Source organism: Amia ocellicauda, chromosome 9 (genome assembly GCF_036373705.1).
Source record: "Amia ocellicauda isolate fAmiCal2 chromosome 9, fAmiCal2.hap1, whole genome shotgun sequence".
NCBI lineage: Eukaryota > Metazoa > Chordata > Actinopteri > Amiiformes > Amiidae > Amia > Amia ocellicauda.
In genome coordinates, this window is record NC_089858.1 from 26,024,921 (window position 1) to 26,044,115 (window position 19,195).

At 39.4% G+C, this 19,195-nt stretch overlaps 1 protein-coding gene across 2 annotated transcripts in view; it reads left to right on the forward strand.

The window, feature by feature from the left end:
- The window catches only part of wwp2 (WW domain containing E3 ubiquitin protein ligase 2), a 92,474-nt gene that overhangs the window by 37,453 nt on the left and 35,826 nt on the right, over nucleotides 1–19,195 (forward strand). For both annotated transcript variants that reach the window (XM_066713891.1, XM_066713892.1), the window contains exons 9-11: nucleotides 7,902–7,991; nucleotides 12,924–13,098; nucleotides 18,582–18,636. In XM_066713891.1, coding sequence (XP_066569988.1) covers nucleotides 7,902–7,991; nucleotides 12,924–13,098; nucleotides 18,582–18,636 — 320 coding nt within the window. The remainder of the gene's footprint in view (nucleotides 1–7,901; nucleotides 7,992–12,923; nucleotides 13,099–18,581; nucleotides 18,637–19,195) is intronic.

Genomic DNA, 19,195 nt, shown 5'->3' on the forward strand with positions numbered 1-19,195 from the left:
TCTTTTTCTTTATCTGAGAGTTGATCTAGGTAGGGGTGTGGGATTTGGCCAAGATTTTATTACAAGGTAAGAGGAATGTTGCAGAAAAACTTGTAGCTCTGAGGAGGAAAACTGAAAGCAGCTGCGCTCGTGGATTGTAAAGCTATTAAAACTAATTGCTCTGGAAGGCTAAAAGGTGGGTTTTGATTCTTTGTTTTTTTTTCTGCTTCTCATAGAGCTTTTGCTCAGGGGTTTGAAAAGAACCAGTTTACTTTCTTTGCAGTCAAGCATTGTAAGAATGAATAGCTATGTATACAGCATGGATGACCTAACAATCTTTAACTGTGACATAGGAAAACCGTGATGTTTCAGCGTATTGAATACACCTCTCTGTGCAACTACGTGTTGCATGCAAAGCAGAGCCTAGGGCAGGTTACATTGCGCCATGGTGGGCTCCAGGTGGGGGAAGGGATAACACATCCCACCTCTTGAATCTCGATGACTTCATGTCTGTAAAAAGAAAGAAAACAATCGGACAGATCAGACTTTCCTAAACTGGCTTGCAGGCCTCCCCACCTTCCAGTCTGCTTGAAACGTTCCTGTCGGGCAGGATGTAATAATAACAGTGTCAGTCTTTCAGCATGTAATGTCTAGAGCTCGAATCACTACTGCGGTAAGAGAAAGATATTAAAACCGCATTACTTACGTCTTTATTTCCTTGCTCTGTATTCATTTTTTTCATTATTTTTTTTTCGTTGCAAAATGTGGTGCTCTGTGGCAATTTTGAATGTGCATTTTGACTGTAATATAATTAAATGGAGGTTTACTTTGTGGCCTAGAGCAAATCAAAAACTTTGCCTAACCCACGAAACCCAAATGAAAAACCTGTATCCAGTCGCGGTTTATTTTATTATCAGAGGCCACTTTTTACAACTTATGAATAAAAATGCTATAGGATTCAAGTTTCAAAAGAGAGGCCATGTTAGGAGAGCATGTTTTCCTAGTTTCTTATCAGGCCTGCGGATGGTATACATTTATGCATGAGGAGATGCACCTATCAACAGATTTTAGGATAATGAAAAATATGTATGCAGTAATTTCTGTTATCACTATATCTGGAAGTGTGTGTATGTGTGTGGTTGATTTTTGCTTTCTCTTTGTTTAATCTGTCCAGTTCAGTGATCTATCACAAAGAAGCGGCCCATTATTTAGGAAATTAGGTAATAAGAATGCAATATGTTTAGTGAGGAAATCCCTCCATTGCAGTGGATTAAACCCCTGATGTTTTTGTTTTTTCCTTTGCTCTCTGTATTGCCTGTTTGAAACCATGCAGTAGTTTTCCTTCAGTTCCCACACTTCTGCTCTCAGTTGTGCCAGCAGGAAATCCAGTCCGATTCAGACACTGACTTCATGATGTCACAGATTTGCAGGTCTTTTATAACAGGAACGTACAGCTTGATGTGATTAACTTTTTTTTCCCCTCCACATTTTACTTGTACACGGATGCATTGATGAGAGTTCTTTAAAGTTAATATCAAGACCCAAAACTGCAATTGGTCTTCTTACTAACCACTTCAGATAATACACAGCTTTGTCACTGTAGGCTGTATAAATAAATAAATAAATGTAGCTGCTAAGGCTTTCACTGTTAAACCATAGTTTGCTTCTCTACCCTTTTTTTAAATGAACACATTAGCCTTTGAAACAGCAAAGCAAAACTGCAAAGCTCAACCCTGGATCACAGCACACATTGTATACCTTATAGTCAATGCAACATTTTCCCACATTAGGCGGAGTGAAAAGCACTTGTTAGGCTCGGATCCAGAAATGTGTTTCTAATAAGGAGCAGTGGCTGTTCTCATAATCCGGAGTGTTTTCAGAGTGGCCAAGCCAATGATAAGATCTGTCTGCACCAATCTGCTCTGCAATACAGGGGACACAGATTAACACATCCATAACGCAAAGCCTGGATTCCCTGGCCAATACTTTATCCATAATAATGAGCATATTCTCAGTCTCAGTTCTCAATGTAGGAGTAAACAAAGTGTGGGAGGGATATTACAAGCAGGACTTGTAATAAAGTATTTTATTTTGTATGTATCTTAAATAGTCTCCAGACACTTAAATATATGTAGTTATTTACTTTTAAGTTTGTTTTAAATCAAGCACAAAATAACAGCCTGCGTTGGCTTTCTCCTGCTGTGTCTTGAAGCCTAAAAACCCTGGCCTCATGCATCACTCTACACACTCACAGCATGCAGAAGAAACACTGCTAAGGAAAATATTGTTAGTGTAATTAATTAAGATGGAAAGGAATCTGTCTTCCCATGCTACACATAGTTCCTCACCCACCGATCACAGGGGAAAACTTGAGTATCTACAGAAGGTCTGTCACATTAGAATGAGCAACCATTACACCAGTATGTTTTGTTTGGTTTTCTCTCTCTCCGTCTATATAGGTATATTGTTCTTTCTTTCCAGTCATTTTCTGCAGCGAGTCTGTGCCTCTTAAGCAGTTGTGAGGTTGATGCCGGCCTGTGGTTAAAGGCCACAATCTCTGGCAGATGCACCCACCGAGCTTTTTGTTTGGCTCAGGGAAAGTGACGGAGGAGGTCAAGGCCTCTGCTAATGAAGCAGGCGGAGGCTGTCATTTTGGCAGACCTCACTGGGACTGCCTAGTGCCCTGAAAACAAAATGCAAAGCAACTGCAGTCCCTTGTTGTAGTAATAGTAGTAGTAGTTAGTAGTAGTAGTAAGCTGGCAGTGTGCCCCCTGCAGACAGGACCCTCAGTCTCCTCTGGGCCACTACTGTACCCCACGTGTCTGCAGAATAATCTGTTCCCCCGAGTATTTAAACCTCGAGTCATGGCAGAAAATGTACAACAACAGAAATGTCGTATTTGCCACATTGAGCTCTGTGTCCAGTTGGATTTGCTGTGGTATAAATATCGGGCTTCCACATGAACATCAGTGTCCTGTCCTGTATGATGCACAACAGTCAAACATCCAGATACAGCTGTGTATGTGCCCATATGTCCAGATATATTATTTTAATATGTCAAGGCTCTGTAATAATGAATTATGTTCATGAATTGGTGACTTATTATATGCTGTTATTTTCTTGCAATTTAATTAGTAAATCTTCAGCAATAGTTTGTTTTATTGAAGTGATTCCTTGATTTCTGGTTTTGTATTTTTAAATTTTCGAGCAAACTACTACAATAACTTGAATTTCCATTTTATCTGGTTTATAAATTAACTAAATAAACAGATACAGAAAGGTATTGGATCTGTATTGTTTGCCCTTACTGAGGGACAGAATAACAAAATAACAGTTTTTAGTGTAAAGTGCTGGTATTTGGACAGTACAGGTTGTGTGTAGTTTGCCGTGCTCTCAGGGCTGCTTGCTGGTACGGTTCTATGTACATATACATACATACATATTTAAAATGTGTCAGTGTGTGTGAGTGTCAGGGCAATGGCTGTTTGTCCACATCCTGAGCCTCACTACATTTAAAAAATATAATGCACCTCCAGAATCCTCTCAAAGGGCCTTTCTTCCTCCCTGAAAGCTTCACTCTTTACCCCCCTCCACTCTTCTCCAAGCCGCATGAATTTTATATTTTTACAAGCAAAGGTTTGTTTGATACAGAAGAGAAACAACATGGTGGAAATGGCTCTGTAACACTGTGCGGTCTGTTAGTGGTAGGAAGGAGGGTGGAACGGGTGCTGTTGAAATTTGGCAGCTCTAACACACCTTGTCTGTGTTAAGAAGCAACAAACCCAAAAACGGCAGCCTTTTTACAGACTCCATATTCTAATTTTCTCCCACCTCATTGCTAATCTCTCGAAGAATAAATCGGCAACAGACTTGATTCATCCACATGATTTATCAGCGTTGACGTTTCATTTAGATTTGTTAAATGTGAGAACAAACATGCAGTTTTTCCTTTACCTTTCGTTTATTTATTTGTAATTTTTCTCCATGACTGCAAAATATATTTTACACCAGCATAAAAAGAAAAAGACTTCCTTTACTCCCCAAATGTGAATTAATTCTGTGCTCGCACTAATATCCTCGTATTGTACTGGCATTCTTCAAAAACAAATGTGGGCTTCCAAGAAATATAGCATTAGTTAGCATCTTGCATTGCTTTAACTGTTAAAATAATGTGCCATTATTATTATTATATATTTTTTTGCCATTTTCATTCTTCACATCCAAACTAATTTTTAAACGTGACTTTGCACCTGGTCAACAGGGGTGTGTACCCGATTATGTGACCGCCTGACGTCATCTTCAGGAGAAATGCCAACCCCAGTCACATCACGGTGTGTACTTTAGGCCTTTCCCGAGCAGCTGCGCGTGATGTCAGACAGACTGCCGAACTGAGGACGCCCCCTTTTTCTGTATTCACACTTGCATCTTGAAAGCTCTCGCACTGCAGTCTAAACTTATTTGTTTTAAAACTCATCAGGATGTGAGTAATAAAACTAAAAAGACCTGTTCTTTAAAAGCGGTGCAAGTTTTTCAATTGCAAATCCTCTGAGGAATTGCTACATGATGTGATTATACAATTCAAGGGACCAAGTCATGTAAACATGATCATTGTGGCATGTAATAGTTGGTGCCTACACCATGAGTGAAGTCAAACATAGGACCTTCCAAATATGTCTGGGGAATATACAGCTTTATTATAAACCAGCACAGCCACCTGGCACAGATAGGGGCACAAAATGGTGAATTGTCACACAGGAATCCAGACACAAGTGACACAATTGTATTTGGACAGTGCTACAGGAGGAAGCTGAACCTTATTTAAAAAAATAAAATAAACTGTTTCAAAATGTCTGGGAGAAGAATTTAGGTATTTATTTTAAATTTACAACCAACATTTACATTTTGTATTCCTTCTCTTAAAGATCAGGTGCACCACACTGTAAATGTGACTTCAGGACAGCCTGCCCCTCGCTGTCGGCGTTAGAAACAATTTAATTAACACAGAGACAAAACTGTGCTGATCTTACTGTCTGACAGCTAGTCATAATACAAGGGCATTTTTTTTTAAATGCACGTGAGATATGTATTTCCTACAAAGTAATCACACAGGTTAAATATGTAACAAAGTCCTCTGAGTCTACCAGCAGCCAGTGTTGTTGAACTGCTCTCAGAGATTAAAATAAATAATGGCGTTCCACTGATAAGCTTATCACATCCACTTAGCTTTCTTTGATCATGGTCTCAAGGCTTCCTCTGGTTCCTTTCATTTGTGACTTCCCCTGTGTTTGCAAATATAAACACTTCCAGGATCACGTATTCCACTGTGGAAGCGCTATTGAGTGATGAAGCTTTGGTTTTACATCTCAAATCTGGATCACCCATTTGTTAAAGCAGCTCTTTATAGGAGAAAATACAGCAAGAAATGACATTGGTTTAGAAAAGACATACGTATCATCATTTTTATATTTGTAACCTGAACCTGGCTTTGAAAATCATCTTGAGTTTTGGAAAAGGAGGACTAAATCACATCCGGAAGGTGAAAGCTTTTTAAGGGCACATCCTGATGTCCGTACGCTATTCCTTTTTATATATTTTTTTCTTCCTTGACTGGCTTGATATAAGATGTGCGGTTTCTTTACCAAACAAAAGCCACAATCCTCAGCATGCAATCGGGTCTCATGCACTTCAGCAGTGATGGCTGTGTTTTATTATCTGCCGGAGCCCTCCTGGTGGACTGCAGGTGCTGCACACTGAGGAGGATTTTCACTGGCGCAAGAAAAGCCTTTTTAATCCCACAGCCGGCAGTGTTTTTCTAATTCTTCTTCTAAGTATGAAAGCAGGTTATGTTGCTGTGTGTTTTTTATTTTTCCAAAAAGATTATCTAAAAGTGTCGGTTTCGTTAGATGTTCAGGGATGCCTGATCTTAGAACAGTCTGGGGACATCAACGGTGAGCAAATGTGACGCATGTTCCTGAAATTTCTTAATGTAAGTCCAGACATCATGCTGCCAAATGTTATATATATTATTTCACGTTAGACAAAATATTATGGTCTTAACAGATTCTCTGTAAATCCCCTAGTAATTTCTATTAACCAGAGGACAGCTGATGATGGAATGAAGGTGGATATAACTAGTATCCTGGGTGATCCTTTCCCCTGTACTCTCTGAAGATCCCCGCTGTTCACCCCCCCCTTGAGAGCTACTGTAGCATGCCTGCTGTGTTAATGCTGGGAGGATGAAGGGTGTATACTGTGAATTCTTGGCAGACTGTTTGGCACCTTTTTAGGGGGTGCTTAGTGAGTTTTGACGTGTGACTGTGGCGCCCCTCTTAAGCATTTTGATGATGCTTACACTCCCTGAAATTATTAATTTTCCCTCCCGCGTTACTGATTAATACAAACAGGAGCTATGGTGCCAAAAATGTAGATGATCTGTAATGAATCTAATTTCCTTCACATTAGCATTTTTTCTTTAACAGCAGGCCGTCTGGAAAAAAGGTAATGTGATAATTTTTGGAGCATATAGCTCCTAATTGGTACCAGACATAAACCCCCGAGACTGCTGCACACCATATTGTTGTAATAAATGCCGATATTATGTGTTGCCAAATTTGTCCTTTCCAAACCTTTTTTTTTTTTCTTCTTCTCTGCTTGTATACAGTTCGGGACAAATACTATACGTGTTTAAATTATTGAATTGGTTTTTCACATACATGCACACGAAAAAAACTAATAGAATAAATAGTGTCTGGCAGACAGTTGTGGACTGGCAGGCGGTTAGAACTGGGTATTGACTTTTTCCCTTTGCATAAGGCCCGAGACCGCAACAAACTAATTCAGTCAAATTGTACTGTTTTATAGAGTATAACTGAAAATAAATAACGGTAGATATGCCCTTTCTATATTACATCAAGTTGCCACCCTGGCTCTGGGTGCTGGAAAATCTCCCCCTGGCATCATTAGACATCTGGTTATAGAGGTTGCTGTGGTCTGTTTGAGTATTGGTACACCAGGTGTAAAAGTACTTAGGCTTCTAGCTGTTCTGTTGCTGTGTGTGTAATACATAGTACTGTTCATATTGATAAAAAGGCTGTTTTAATATATTCACTTCATTATTATTTATTGATTTGGTTGATGGTAATAGTTTGCCTGCATTCAGTGTAATTTCCCAGTGTTACAATTATGAAAATCAATTAGTTAGATTTACAGTGGAACAAAATGTTTGTCACCGGTTTGTAATAAGTAACACTGCAGTTGGACGCTGGTGAGAAACCATGCACTTTTGCTGTTTGTGGGTCTCTGATTCCATCACAGGAGGGCAAGGGAGGAAAAGGAAGAGCCTTGGGAGGGTGGAGAGGGAATTTCATGGTTTTCCATTCTGATCTGGAGGTCTCCTTGGCACGGTATCTGACCCCTTGGCAACTCTGGAGGCAATTTCATGCTCCTTCAGAGTGCCAAGCTAACAGTACAGCCAGGGTTCTGACCAGCAATGTACCATATCCACTACTTACAGATCATCTAGTGTGCTCGACTGGAACTTTCTTAATTGCATTAACTGCCCAGATCCTTTTTTATTTTATTGTAATTCCTTTTTTCTCTCTTATAGAACAGAGATCTTTACAGCACTAGTAGTGGTGGCACGCATAATTCTATTTTTTGTGTGTCACAAGCAATAAGATCCTTATAAAAGTGCACGTGGAAAGTAAGGTGGAGACCCGTACACTAACACTAAGAGCAACAATGCAGGCAAAGAGTGAATTGTCTTGTAGGTTGAGTTATTGCTAAGCATCACCGCATACCTTACCTAGATATTTATATTTTCACTGGGAATATTAATCATTACAGACTTTCAACAGGTTTCCGAGCTGCTTCAGTACTGGACGAAGGAGAACTCAGTGGATGTGTCTGTTTTTGTGTTGCAGGTGGGAGCAGCGCGTCCTCCCCAATGGGAGAGTGTACTACGTCGATCACAACACCAAGACCACCACCTGGGAGAGGCCTCTGCCGCCAGGGTGAGTAGAACAGGAAGACCAGCATTCGTCAGTTCTGTTGGGTATCTACCATTCACATTTCCTCAGTTATATTGCTGGAGTATCAAAATGTCAACTAATGTTAATCGAATTAAACTTTCTAAATGTATTTGCCAGGTTTTATAAGTTGTAATGGATTTCACTGTGACATCACAGCTCACTCCTATAGTCTTCTGACAAATACCATGTCACCCTTTAATGTCACCTGTTTGGACAGTGCCTCATTTGAATGCCTTATCATAAAGAGAGGTTTCTGGTCAGCAGGGAAGATTGCCACCTGCTGGTCTTTAGGGCTCTCCCCTCCCAGCTCATTCTTGCTAAACTTCTGATGTTTGTTAACATCTGCCTTCAAAGTAATATAGCTATATAACAGAGTAAGACAGGTAATGTGCTCTTCTCAGTAACACAAAGCGTGATGCCCTGAAAGTTTTGTTTTGTTTTTGTGTCTGGTTCGAGCTGCAGTATTAGTTAATCTGTTGGTATCTGCCTGGCAGGCGGCTGGGGGGTGGAGGGGGGCGATGGATGGACTCAGGATAGAAAAATCTGTTCTGCTTAAGAAAATTCTCCACATACTTTTCCTGTGCTTCAGCTACTTTGGAAATACCTGAACTCCAACCCATAGCCTTTTATAGACAATGATATTTTGGCACACTGAGAGGGCTGTGTCTAGGTGCTAAGGATCCAGCCTTCTGCACAAGTTACTCAGAAATCACCCAGAAGTCTCCACGCCAGCTCTCTCTCATTACAAAAAGGTTCCGCCTCATAAAACTCTTTATTTGTTCTGAATTGAAAACCTTAAGAAATAAATAGAAATATCTTCATCAAAACAGTATGCATTCACTGGTGTATTGCTAACTCAAGCCAGAAAAACTGTAGCTTTGTATAGTATCCTAAAAACAACACGCTTAGTATCCACATATATAAATATAGCTCAAACAAGAAAAGGGCATCACTCACACAGCGAAGGCACTAAATCAAATTCTTACGTCATGTTTTTTGTTATGTAAGAATGACAGTGTTTTTTTTAAAGTTCTAGAAAGAAAGAAATTATGTTTCTTAAATTTTTTTTTATTCCATTGTTGAAATATGACACCCCCCAAATAGTCTGATTTCCTTACAAGCTTATTGTATCATCCGGAGTCCTCATAAAAGCTTTGAAAGAATGTTTATATTAGTTTCTTTCTAAATTCCATATTAGTTGAATGGACTGCCAGCATTTTGATAGGCTTTTTTAGCTAAAATACAGTATGACTTGTTTTCTCTGAATTATTATTTGGCAGTTATCAAAACAGAATCAATACTCAATTTAACAACCAGAAAATCAAGTGTTATCAAAGTATCTGTAGGCTCCACTCATTAAGGAGGGGCACTTGCAAGTTCAGGTTTGTAGACAGAATGGTATTAATAAAAAACACACAGCAGAGGGAAAAAAGAACAAAAAATATATTCTGAGTTCTCAGTTTATTTGAATATTTAAAGTGCTTGGAAGCCCAGACACATTAATAATGTTTCACAATCGAATGAAAACAAGCCCTGATATAACAAAAACAATAGGAAATTACTAATCCTTTTGAAGATTTATTTTAAAACCAGAAAGTTATAATCACTATAGGAAAAAGGCCCCTTTTTTCTGAACTGCTTCAGGCCTCCGTGGGTTGGGGGAACACTGACAAGCCAGCATAGCCGAGTTGCCTGCCCTTACAATCACACTTGAGCCTGTGTGTGTGTGTAATTGAGTGTGTAGTCAGTGAAACACTTCAGCTGCCTAAGACTGCTAGTGAAGGAAGAGGTAGACTTTAGCAGGGACATGATGATTTAAAATCTCAGCCCTACTAGGCTCACTTTACCAAACCTGCACAATTGTGTGAAATCAAATTGAATGAAAAAAAAGAAAAAAAATATATACATTTTTAAAAAGGGAACTTTCCATTCCCCGAGTTAAAAGCAAATGACTAAAGGTTACGCCCTCTCCACATGAAATATCACTTTTTCCACTTCAGCACGGCAAGCTTTTGTGTTTCTATAAAGAGTGAGAAACTGAAATGAGCTAAAATAAGAACAAACAAGACATAGGCTATTTTTTTTCCTCTTTCTAAGTCCTACAGCATAAAGATCTCTCTGTTTCATGTAATGCTACTGTGAAATCGCTACAATCTTTAAGTTCAGTTTAAAGTTTGTATTTTTAACATTATACAGTTGAGTACAACACACTACAGTAGACTATTGAAACCATGTAGGCAAAATACAACAAGGGTAAAGATATTTCTGTCACCCTAAAATTGTAGATGATGCAGAAAACCTGTAATTGTAATCAGCCATCAGTTAATTAAGTACTTTTCCTAACTTTGAATAGTAGTCAAATATCATTAACCTGAATATTCAGCAAGAAGTCAGCTGTATGTTCAGAATAGTGCTCTTCAAAGCACATTTAACATTGAATTACTGAATCACTGAACCTTGTTCATTGTCCACACGCTCCAGTGTAAGCCATCCCTGCATTGTACTGTAATTGTTATTTTCCTACATACTCCGTTTCATGAGCGAAAGTGACAGAAATAGCATCGTAATGTGGCAACTTGCCTGGAGTAATGCAACTGAGACATTCGAGACCAGGAGGTGAGAGCTGGGGTTGGCGTTCTTAAGCAATGCAGAAAGAAGAAGAAAAATCAGAGTTTCATTATCAGTCGGCCAATAAGAATCATGTACATCGATCATGAACCAAACAAGAGTAGCATACCTTGGAATTGGAATTCACAACTCTGTATATCAAATGTCTAGAATGTGTATTAATATCTAATCAAACTTATAATACTCATACTGGTATTGTTCTTGCTTCATCTTCTAGTTTATGTCTTAAGATCACTGTAAACAAATACAAATATTACATAATATTCACAATTGTAGGTACTATTTCTTCCTCCAACCAAAATCCTATATATATATATATATATACATACATACATACATACATACATACATATACACCGATCAGCCATAACATTATGACCACTGACAGGTGAAGTGAATAACACTGATAATCTCGTTATCATGGCATTTGTCAGTGGGTGGGATATATGATGGCTAGACAACTGGGTCAGAGCATCTCCAAAACTGCAGCTCTTGTGGGGTGTTCCCGGTCTGCAGTGGTCAGTACCTATCAAATGTGGTCCAAGGAAGGAAAAGCGGTGAACCGGCGACAGGGTCATGGGCGGCCAAGGCTCATTGATGCACGTGGGGAGCGAAGGCTGGCCTGTGTGGTCTGATCCAACAGACGAACTACTGTAGCTCAAATTGCTGAAAAAGTGAATGCTGGTTCTGATAGAAAGGTGTCAGAACACACAGTGCGTCGCAGTTTGTTGCGTATGGGGCTGCGTAGCCGCAGACCAGTCAGGGTGCCCATGCTGACCTCTGTCCACTGCCGAAAGTGCCTACAATGGGCACGTGAGCATCAGAACTGGACCACGGAGCAATGGAAGAAGGTGGCCTGGTCTGATGAATCACGAGTTCAAGGTGTTGACTTGGCCTCCAAATTCCCCAGATCTCAATCCAATCGAGCATCTTTGGGATGTGTTGGACAAACAAGTCCGATCCATGGAGGCCCCACCTCGCAATTTACAGGACTTAAAGGATCTGCTGCTAACGTCTTGGTGCCAGATGTGTGTGTGTGTGTGTGTGTGTGTGTGTGTGTGTGTGTATATGTATGTATTTATGTATGTATGTATGTGTGTATATATATATATATATATATATATATATATATAATGTGTGTGTGTGTGTGTATATATGTATATGTATATGTGTGTATATATATACATATATATATATATATATATATATATATATATATATGTATGTATGTATGTATAACCATTTAAATCCCAATACTATTCAGTTGTCTGTTTAATGCTGAATCCTGAAAGGCCTATTATTTCCCAGCTATAGCTTGGTATAATTGAGCTGAGTTTCTTGAAATCCCTTATTAGCTACTTACACACACACACACACACACACACACACACACACACACACACACACACACACACACACAAAAGAATTGTTGCCATTACCAATTTTTACACTGAGTGCTGGTATTACAGGCTTTTATTCCCCCCTACAGTGAAAGCAGACATCCGGACTCAGGAAATGTGTCAGACTCATAAAAATTAAAATGAAATAAAATAAAATAACGTACTGGGCCGGGTAAATCTTTTTGGGAACTACACCCAGACCCCGGAAGTCAAATTCCTCTCTTAACTCTTCTTTTTGGATCTTTGTGGTCTACCTTCTTGAAAACTGGATAATAATACAGTAGACACACAATATAGCTCATGAATAATTATCTTTGTTTATGAACAGGTTTGTCTATAGAGGCTTAATTCTCAACGAAGCGGGATTGTTTGTTTCAGATGTCTCAGAATTCCCAGTGTTCTTGTTTTTCACATTTAGAATTTGTTCTACATATTCCTTAATCACACAGTTTGTTTTTTCCCCTCTTTAACTTTTTAAGGTTACCTCTGCAGACAGTGTATCAGTGAGCCCATTTCTTACGCCTCCAGTCACCTGCAATTGGTCTGAAACCAATCACACCAAAAATAAAATCCTGAATCTGCCTTATTTTATTTTTCTGGCACATGGAGATTTAGGTCTTGCAGACAGAGAGGCGTGGATCTCGGAGATGGAAAGAAAATAGATGGACTGTTTTCTTGCATGTCACTTCCTTGTCTCGCTTTTGTTCCATAGCAACATATGGCAAATGTTTGATATGTTTCGGGACTCTGATTATGATGTAAGGCTGAAACGTTCATCTACAGATGTATAAAAAGTATTCATTTTGTTTAGCACTCCCAGAACTGTTGAATACAGGACTAACTCATGTTGTCTGCTCTCTCCCTGTGTATTGCTATGTGCTGTCAGGTGGGAGAAGCGTGTGGACCAGCGGGGCAGATTTTACTACGTGGATCACAACACCCGGACGACCACGTGGCAGCGGCCCACAGCCGAGTCAGTGCGCAACTATGAACAGTGGCAGTCCCAGCGCAGCCAGTTGCAGGGAGCCATGCAGCAGTTCAGCCAAAGATTTCTCTACCAGGTATGAAGAGCTCTCAGGTCTGAGCAACCTTCAGCAAACCTGACAATTCTTTTTCTTCATCCTCTTCTTCCTCTTCTTCTTTTTCCTCCTATTGTTTTGACATATCATACAGTAGTTTAATAATCTCAGTATGCAATTCAGCCTAATTCCAAATGTAGGCCATGAAAATACAGTGCAAGATACCAAACTATTTATAACAAAGTGTAGGAAATGAGTTCATGTTTATACCAAGACTGGAGAAATAAAAATCAAATAAAGGTTCTGCTGATGTGATCTTTGGTAGTGAGCATGTGGTGATTATCACCCTTACAAGTATTTATTTTTAATGGTTGTGTCACAGGCCATGTGAAATAATAGACTACGACATCATTCAGCTTCCTGTCGACGTTAGCAGCTATAAATATACACAGGTGAATGCTTGCATCTAAACCTGTACTTTGCCATTATGAGCAATAAAGCATTGTTGTAGGACGATGTCCCCATTTTTGGAAAACAAACTGGGTAATTATGCTTACATAGCCACCAAACAAACAGCAGTGAATAGAAAATAATAGAAAGATATTCATAGGATTACACGTTCATAAGGTAGTCATAATTGCTGAAATGAGATGCAATTTAATCACCTAAAATAAGCAGGCAGAGGTGTGTTTAATCTGACATGCGTGGGTGTCAAAGACAGATGGCTGTGGGCTTGTAGGTGGAAATGCTTTGCTCTAAGACTGTCTGGCTGTAATAAGGTAGTCCTCTTTATATGGCATACTTAGATTCAGGATTAGATCTGCCATAGTTAGTTTGGTTAAAACTTCATATTTTGCTTGTGTTTTACCAGCACGTCCTTTCAGAGTCGAAATCCCTGCAGTAATGCAGTAACGATGCTTAACAAATATCTTATGCAGCATCAACAGCAACAGGTACTCGCATTAGACATTCTGTGTATACAGTTGTTCAAGAACATCCCGTTAGAAGAAGCTGTTTGGACAGTATATCATTCTGCAAAAGGAAACTTTTTTTTACAATAGAATTAGTTTAATGTAATTTTATGTATTGCAAAGACTTAATTTGTGTAGTAAGTAAGTACATTCTGTTTATGTGCAAAGCTCAGTATAGCACAATAACTAGGGTTTTCTGTAGAATCGGCCCACTGGTATGCCACAAGGAAGATCTTAAACAGCAGGAAAACACAATTATACAATTTACTCCTGTATCTTGTGATTCATCATTTACCCTCAAACACAAATTTACTTCTAAGTTTCCATATTGTTTTTTCCCCAGGGGCTGCTTACAAAGTAATTTCCATCTTCAAATGTATCCTTAACCTGGCAGTGATACTATAACAGCAGTGTCTTTGCAAACACCACAGACTTCAGCTTTTCTTTTTCCCTTCATTTTATATGGGACACCAGACTTGACTTATTCAATGCTCATAAACTTTTAATGACTTTTCCATTTGTTTTTTTCTTATTTCTACAAAACATCAGTCTTTCAGTCTTAACGGGCTAGACATTTTTATAAAGAACCAAGCTCCCTTTGTTACTCTCAGTCTTAATTGATTTTCTTCTGTTTTTTGCCTTGTTAACCACAACACCCATTGTGGTCTTAATCTGGAACAGAATTCAGATTCTTCTTCCTGGGCAGAAGCTGAAGGAATCAAAACAAAAACTGAAGCTCTGTGGCTTAGATTACATCCTGCCTTCAGTGCCATCTGGTATCAGTGCCCCAATCCTAAGAGGGCACAAATTTGCAAACTAAGTTCCCTACAGTGTCCTGACTATGATGAGCACAACCTCTTAAGTAAAAACCTTTTTGGAAAATGTTGAGGGTTCTGGGTGCAGTCTGAAACTTTCTGGGCAAAGGAAGATCGACATACCTGCGCAGTGTGAAGGATCCTAGCAAAGGAAAATCTGTATCAAACATTGATTCCTTGTACATCTGCTTTCACTGCATGCTTATCACATTTTGGGAAAATAAAACAACTTAGCCCTTCTTACGTCTTCAGCCTCTGCTCTGTCTTAGCTTGGGGAAGGCCATGTTTATTGCACAAAACCGGAGCAGAAAATGCCACACAGCAATCTCCCCGTCAGTCTCCCGCTTTTAATGGGTGTGAGAATTTTTATCCAGCCACCACCAGTAGCTGCAAAAATGTGACACTTGACTGCTACATTCCTTCGTTGCAGCTGAAAAAGAGCAGAGCATATTGTTTTAACTTCTGGGATCTAATGTGAAAAGAAAAGTTCTATTAAAACATTTTAAAGGCCTTAAACAGATATAGGCACTTTAGAGCCTGTTAAACTTATCATAGCTTTCCTATCAGTGTAATCTGTGTGAGTGCTTACATTGAAAGTGTATATTTCATTCTTGACTTGAAGTAATGCTTAGGCCTCCTTGAACAGACGTGTGAACTGCATGAGTGACTATTCCATGTTCTAGTTGCACTGCCTTTTTAAATGGCCAGGGGAGCCGTTCATAGTAATATTGCGAAGCAGATAACATTTTTGTTGAGCGTATTAGTAGAACAGACTGTTGTTTCAGTGAGATCAATTGACGTGTTAAAGGGCGTCTGTTCAACTGAAAGTATTTAGTATGGTCTTGGAAAATTGATTGCAGACCCTTTCTGCAATGAACACCGTTAGTACTATCTTATAATGTCTTATAATAATATTTTATTGCTATAACATGAGTCATCAAAATACAGTAGTGGTGAATGAGAGAGCTTACAAAGAATGGAAAGCTGAAGACAGTGGGATCTTTATATGACAGAACACTTGAGACTATAATATGAAATGATCATGTTTAAACAAAATATCTACATATAAGACATGACCCTTACAGGACTCCGTTTGTTACACTTTTAATTTTCAAGCCTTTATGTGAAGCTTGTACGTTCATAAAAAAAGAAAACTTGCACTAGATTAAATACAGACAGTTATGATGGAACAGATGTAATAAAAGCTGAATTGATGTAATGGGGAGACGATAGAAAATGCAAAAATACAGAGCGTTTATGAATATTGTTTAACACTTCAAGTGACGGCACAATTTCATTATTCTTAATTTGTCATTTTGTATTAATTATTATTAAACGGTAAGCTCTTTAGTTATTTTATCATATAAAGCAAAAAATATATCACTAGAGAAATTAATGAAACAGCTAACACACTTTCAATGATACCACGTGCTGCGTTAGATGGCATCTTTAAGTAATTCAGGCCAATTATAGCTGCACTTAATTAATGATTCTAGTGAGTGCTATCCCAGCCCAATTAGTGGATTTTCCGGTATTCCAGATTCCCTCCAGGCCCTTTGGTTTTCTTCCCACAAAAGGAGACCCTTACTTTCTGCTGGAGGAGCATGGGAAAGCGTCATAAAAAAATGAAATGCTGAATAGGTTAAACCCAGGTTCGGCTCCTGGGCTATCGAACACCCCTGTATAGTTTTCCAATTTATCATTTGACAAGCGCTTTTGCCACTTGAAACTGTGCTGTGGCATCTATTTCTGTTAGTTTTGGATTCGCTGCCTCTCTCTCACCCTGAAATCATTTCCCAGTATTTATGTTGGTTGGCCATTTAGGGTTTAATCAGTCCACCCTGCTCTGCGCGCTGAGTGATTTGTAATTGCGGCCTGCACTAGTCCTCATGGTCTAACGGATCGCACAGTCTGTAATCAGTATGTCTGTCTGCCCCGAGTCACTCCAGGCCCTCTCGCTCTCCCGCCTTCTAGCCCCAGACTTTGGGAAGAGCAGTGTAGCTAGAGCAGCAAAAGAGGGGTGATGTCATGCACATTTCCTCACAGCATTTTTATTTATTTATTTATTTATTTATTTTTACCTTTTTTAGTTACAGAAAACACACGGCGGAGTTTATTTTACCAAGGCAGTCTCCCTCTCTTTGCTCTCTCACGTTCTCTCTCTCCCTCCCCTTATTCAATAATCGAAATGACGCTTTTTGGCGTGTGTTGGTCACACTCTGGGGGCGGCTCCAGCGGATTAAGTTTTTGCACTGAATGTGATGAAATGCTGATGAAACATGCTGTAAACGAATTGTACAACTGGAGACGTGGTGCGGGGGCTCTTGTCAACATAAAAAAACACACTGTCAGGGCGTTGTTTAGAAGAAGCACAACAGGTGTTTTGTCTTCTGACATAAACCCCCCCCCGGTTATTGTTAAAAGCGTGATGGTGACCCAGGACAAAGAGACACCACATGCATGTCCTGTGCAATATGGGGCTAAATGGGGACAGTTGTAAAGATTGCAAGACTGTAAACTCTCCATCTGCAAAAGTATGTGCCAAGTACCAGGTACTTGAACCCTGACAGCTTTCACACAGTCACCCAAATGTAGTTTATACAGCAAATAATGGAGAAAAACTTCTTGAAACTTTTTGACACAAAGACCCTGGGAGCCAGCCTGGCCAGAAGGGGCTAACTGCAGTCAGAAGCAGGCTATTTCGGGATCCTTCACTGCAAAAGTTAAAAGACGGTGAAGGGAAAAGTCCAGGTGTGGGGGGTGCAGTATTGAGATCTGTTTCTAGACAGAGCTCGATGTTTGTTTTAGGTTTGTTTTTAAGACAGCTGTACGGGGACTTGTGTAAACATCCATCAATTAGTCATGAAGTTGCTTCAGCCCCCCCCCTTCACTCTCTCCCCTACATAGATTTTTTTTTTTTCTTCTCTTTTAAACTGTGACTTTTTGTAGTTGGGACGGGGTAAGGGTGGACTTTTTCTTCCAGCCCTGTGTGAATAAAGGTGCTTTTGTCAGGATGAATAAAAACATTCATAGTGGCAGGGGTGGGGGTGGTAGGCAGAGGGGTGGGGGTGTACAGGGGGGCAGTGGGGAAGGTGGGGGCGTCTGTCTGGGACAGGGGCATGAATGTTCCCTCAGTTTGAATTGACATAGCGGGCTACTGCTTACTTTAACAGCACATTTAGAAAGAGGAGGGGTTTTACGAGGTGGGGAGGGGGGGCAGTTTGTAGCCAGGAAGCTTGGGCGTGCCTTGTAGTAGAGGGAATGATTTCATTGGAAAGGAGGAGTCTTCTTTTTTTTTTTTTTTTTTTTTAAATGTAATGTGTAGTTTTTGGAAAGAGTATGAGACGCTGCGCTGGTGTAATAGCATTCGCCTGAGCCAACTCTTGCAGTGCGGACGCATAGGTACATTCTCTGGGATTCCTTGTGTTTTTTTTGAAGAAGAAAAAAAAAGAGAGAAATCTAATGCTTTACCTTTTCTTTTGTAGCCCTCCTCTTTTTACTTTTTTTTTTTTTTTTTTATTTAAAAAAAAAAAATCATCTTCTTACTGTGGTGTGAAAACTTTAAGGAACTTACAAGTGTCCCTGACATCAAACGCCGCAAAGAATGTCTCAAGTGCCTCTGCTTTTTCGCAGTTACAGAGGGAATGGAGAAGAAAGGCTTGATGTCGAGATGCAAGCTGTGCAGAGATAAAGTGTATAACTGGATCCAAATATTTTTCTCTTTCTCTCTCTCTCCTAGTCTTCTGGTGTTCCTACTGACAATGATCCACTGGGAGCCCTTCCACCAGGCTGGGGTAAGTAGAGCTTCTTTCATTGCTCTAGATATCTTCTCTTCCTGTGAACTAGGTAGTCCAGACAGTACCTTGTACACTGATATGCACATGTTCAGCTTTTTTTTTTTTTTTTTTTTTTTTAACCCTGATCTAGTTTCACAAATATATTTTGACACGTGAGTCCATAAGCTCTAAGCAGTGGATTTAGTAATCCGGGCCAGTAAAAAGAAGAAAAGTGTTTATTAGATCAGTGATAAATATTACAAGCTTCAATTGTATTCGAGAACTTTTTTTTTTTTGTGGTAAACTTCATGTAATTTTAAGAGCAATCTTGTCACCATCTGAAAATCCACATTGGCTTAGAGTCTGTTTAATATCTAGTATTTAGTCCAATATTTCATTTTTGTGAAGCTCTCATCCTGATTGATTGTTTCTTTGCGTCTACCTCATGTACCTCGGTATCAGACTGTTATGCTGTTTAACTTGAGAAAGTAATCCCGTCTGAGTAAAGGAAAGAAAAACCTCTGTTGAAGTGTTATAATTTGAAACACATGCTTTATTGTGTATTCAGGAGGGCCGC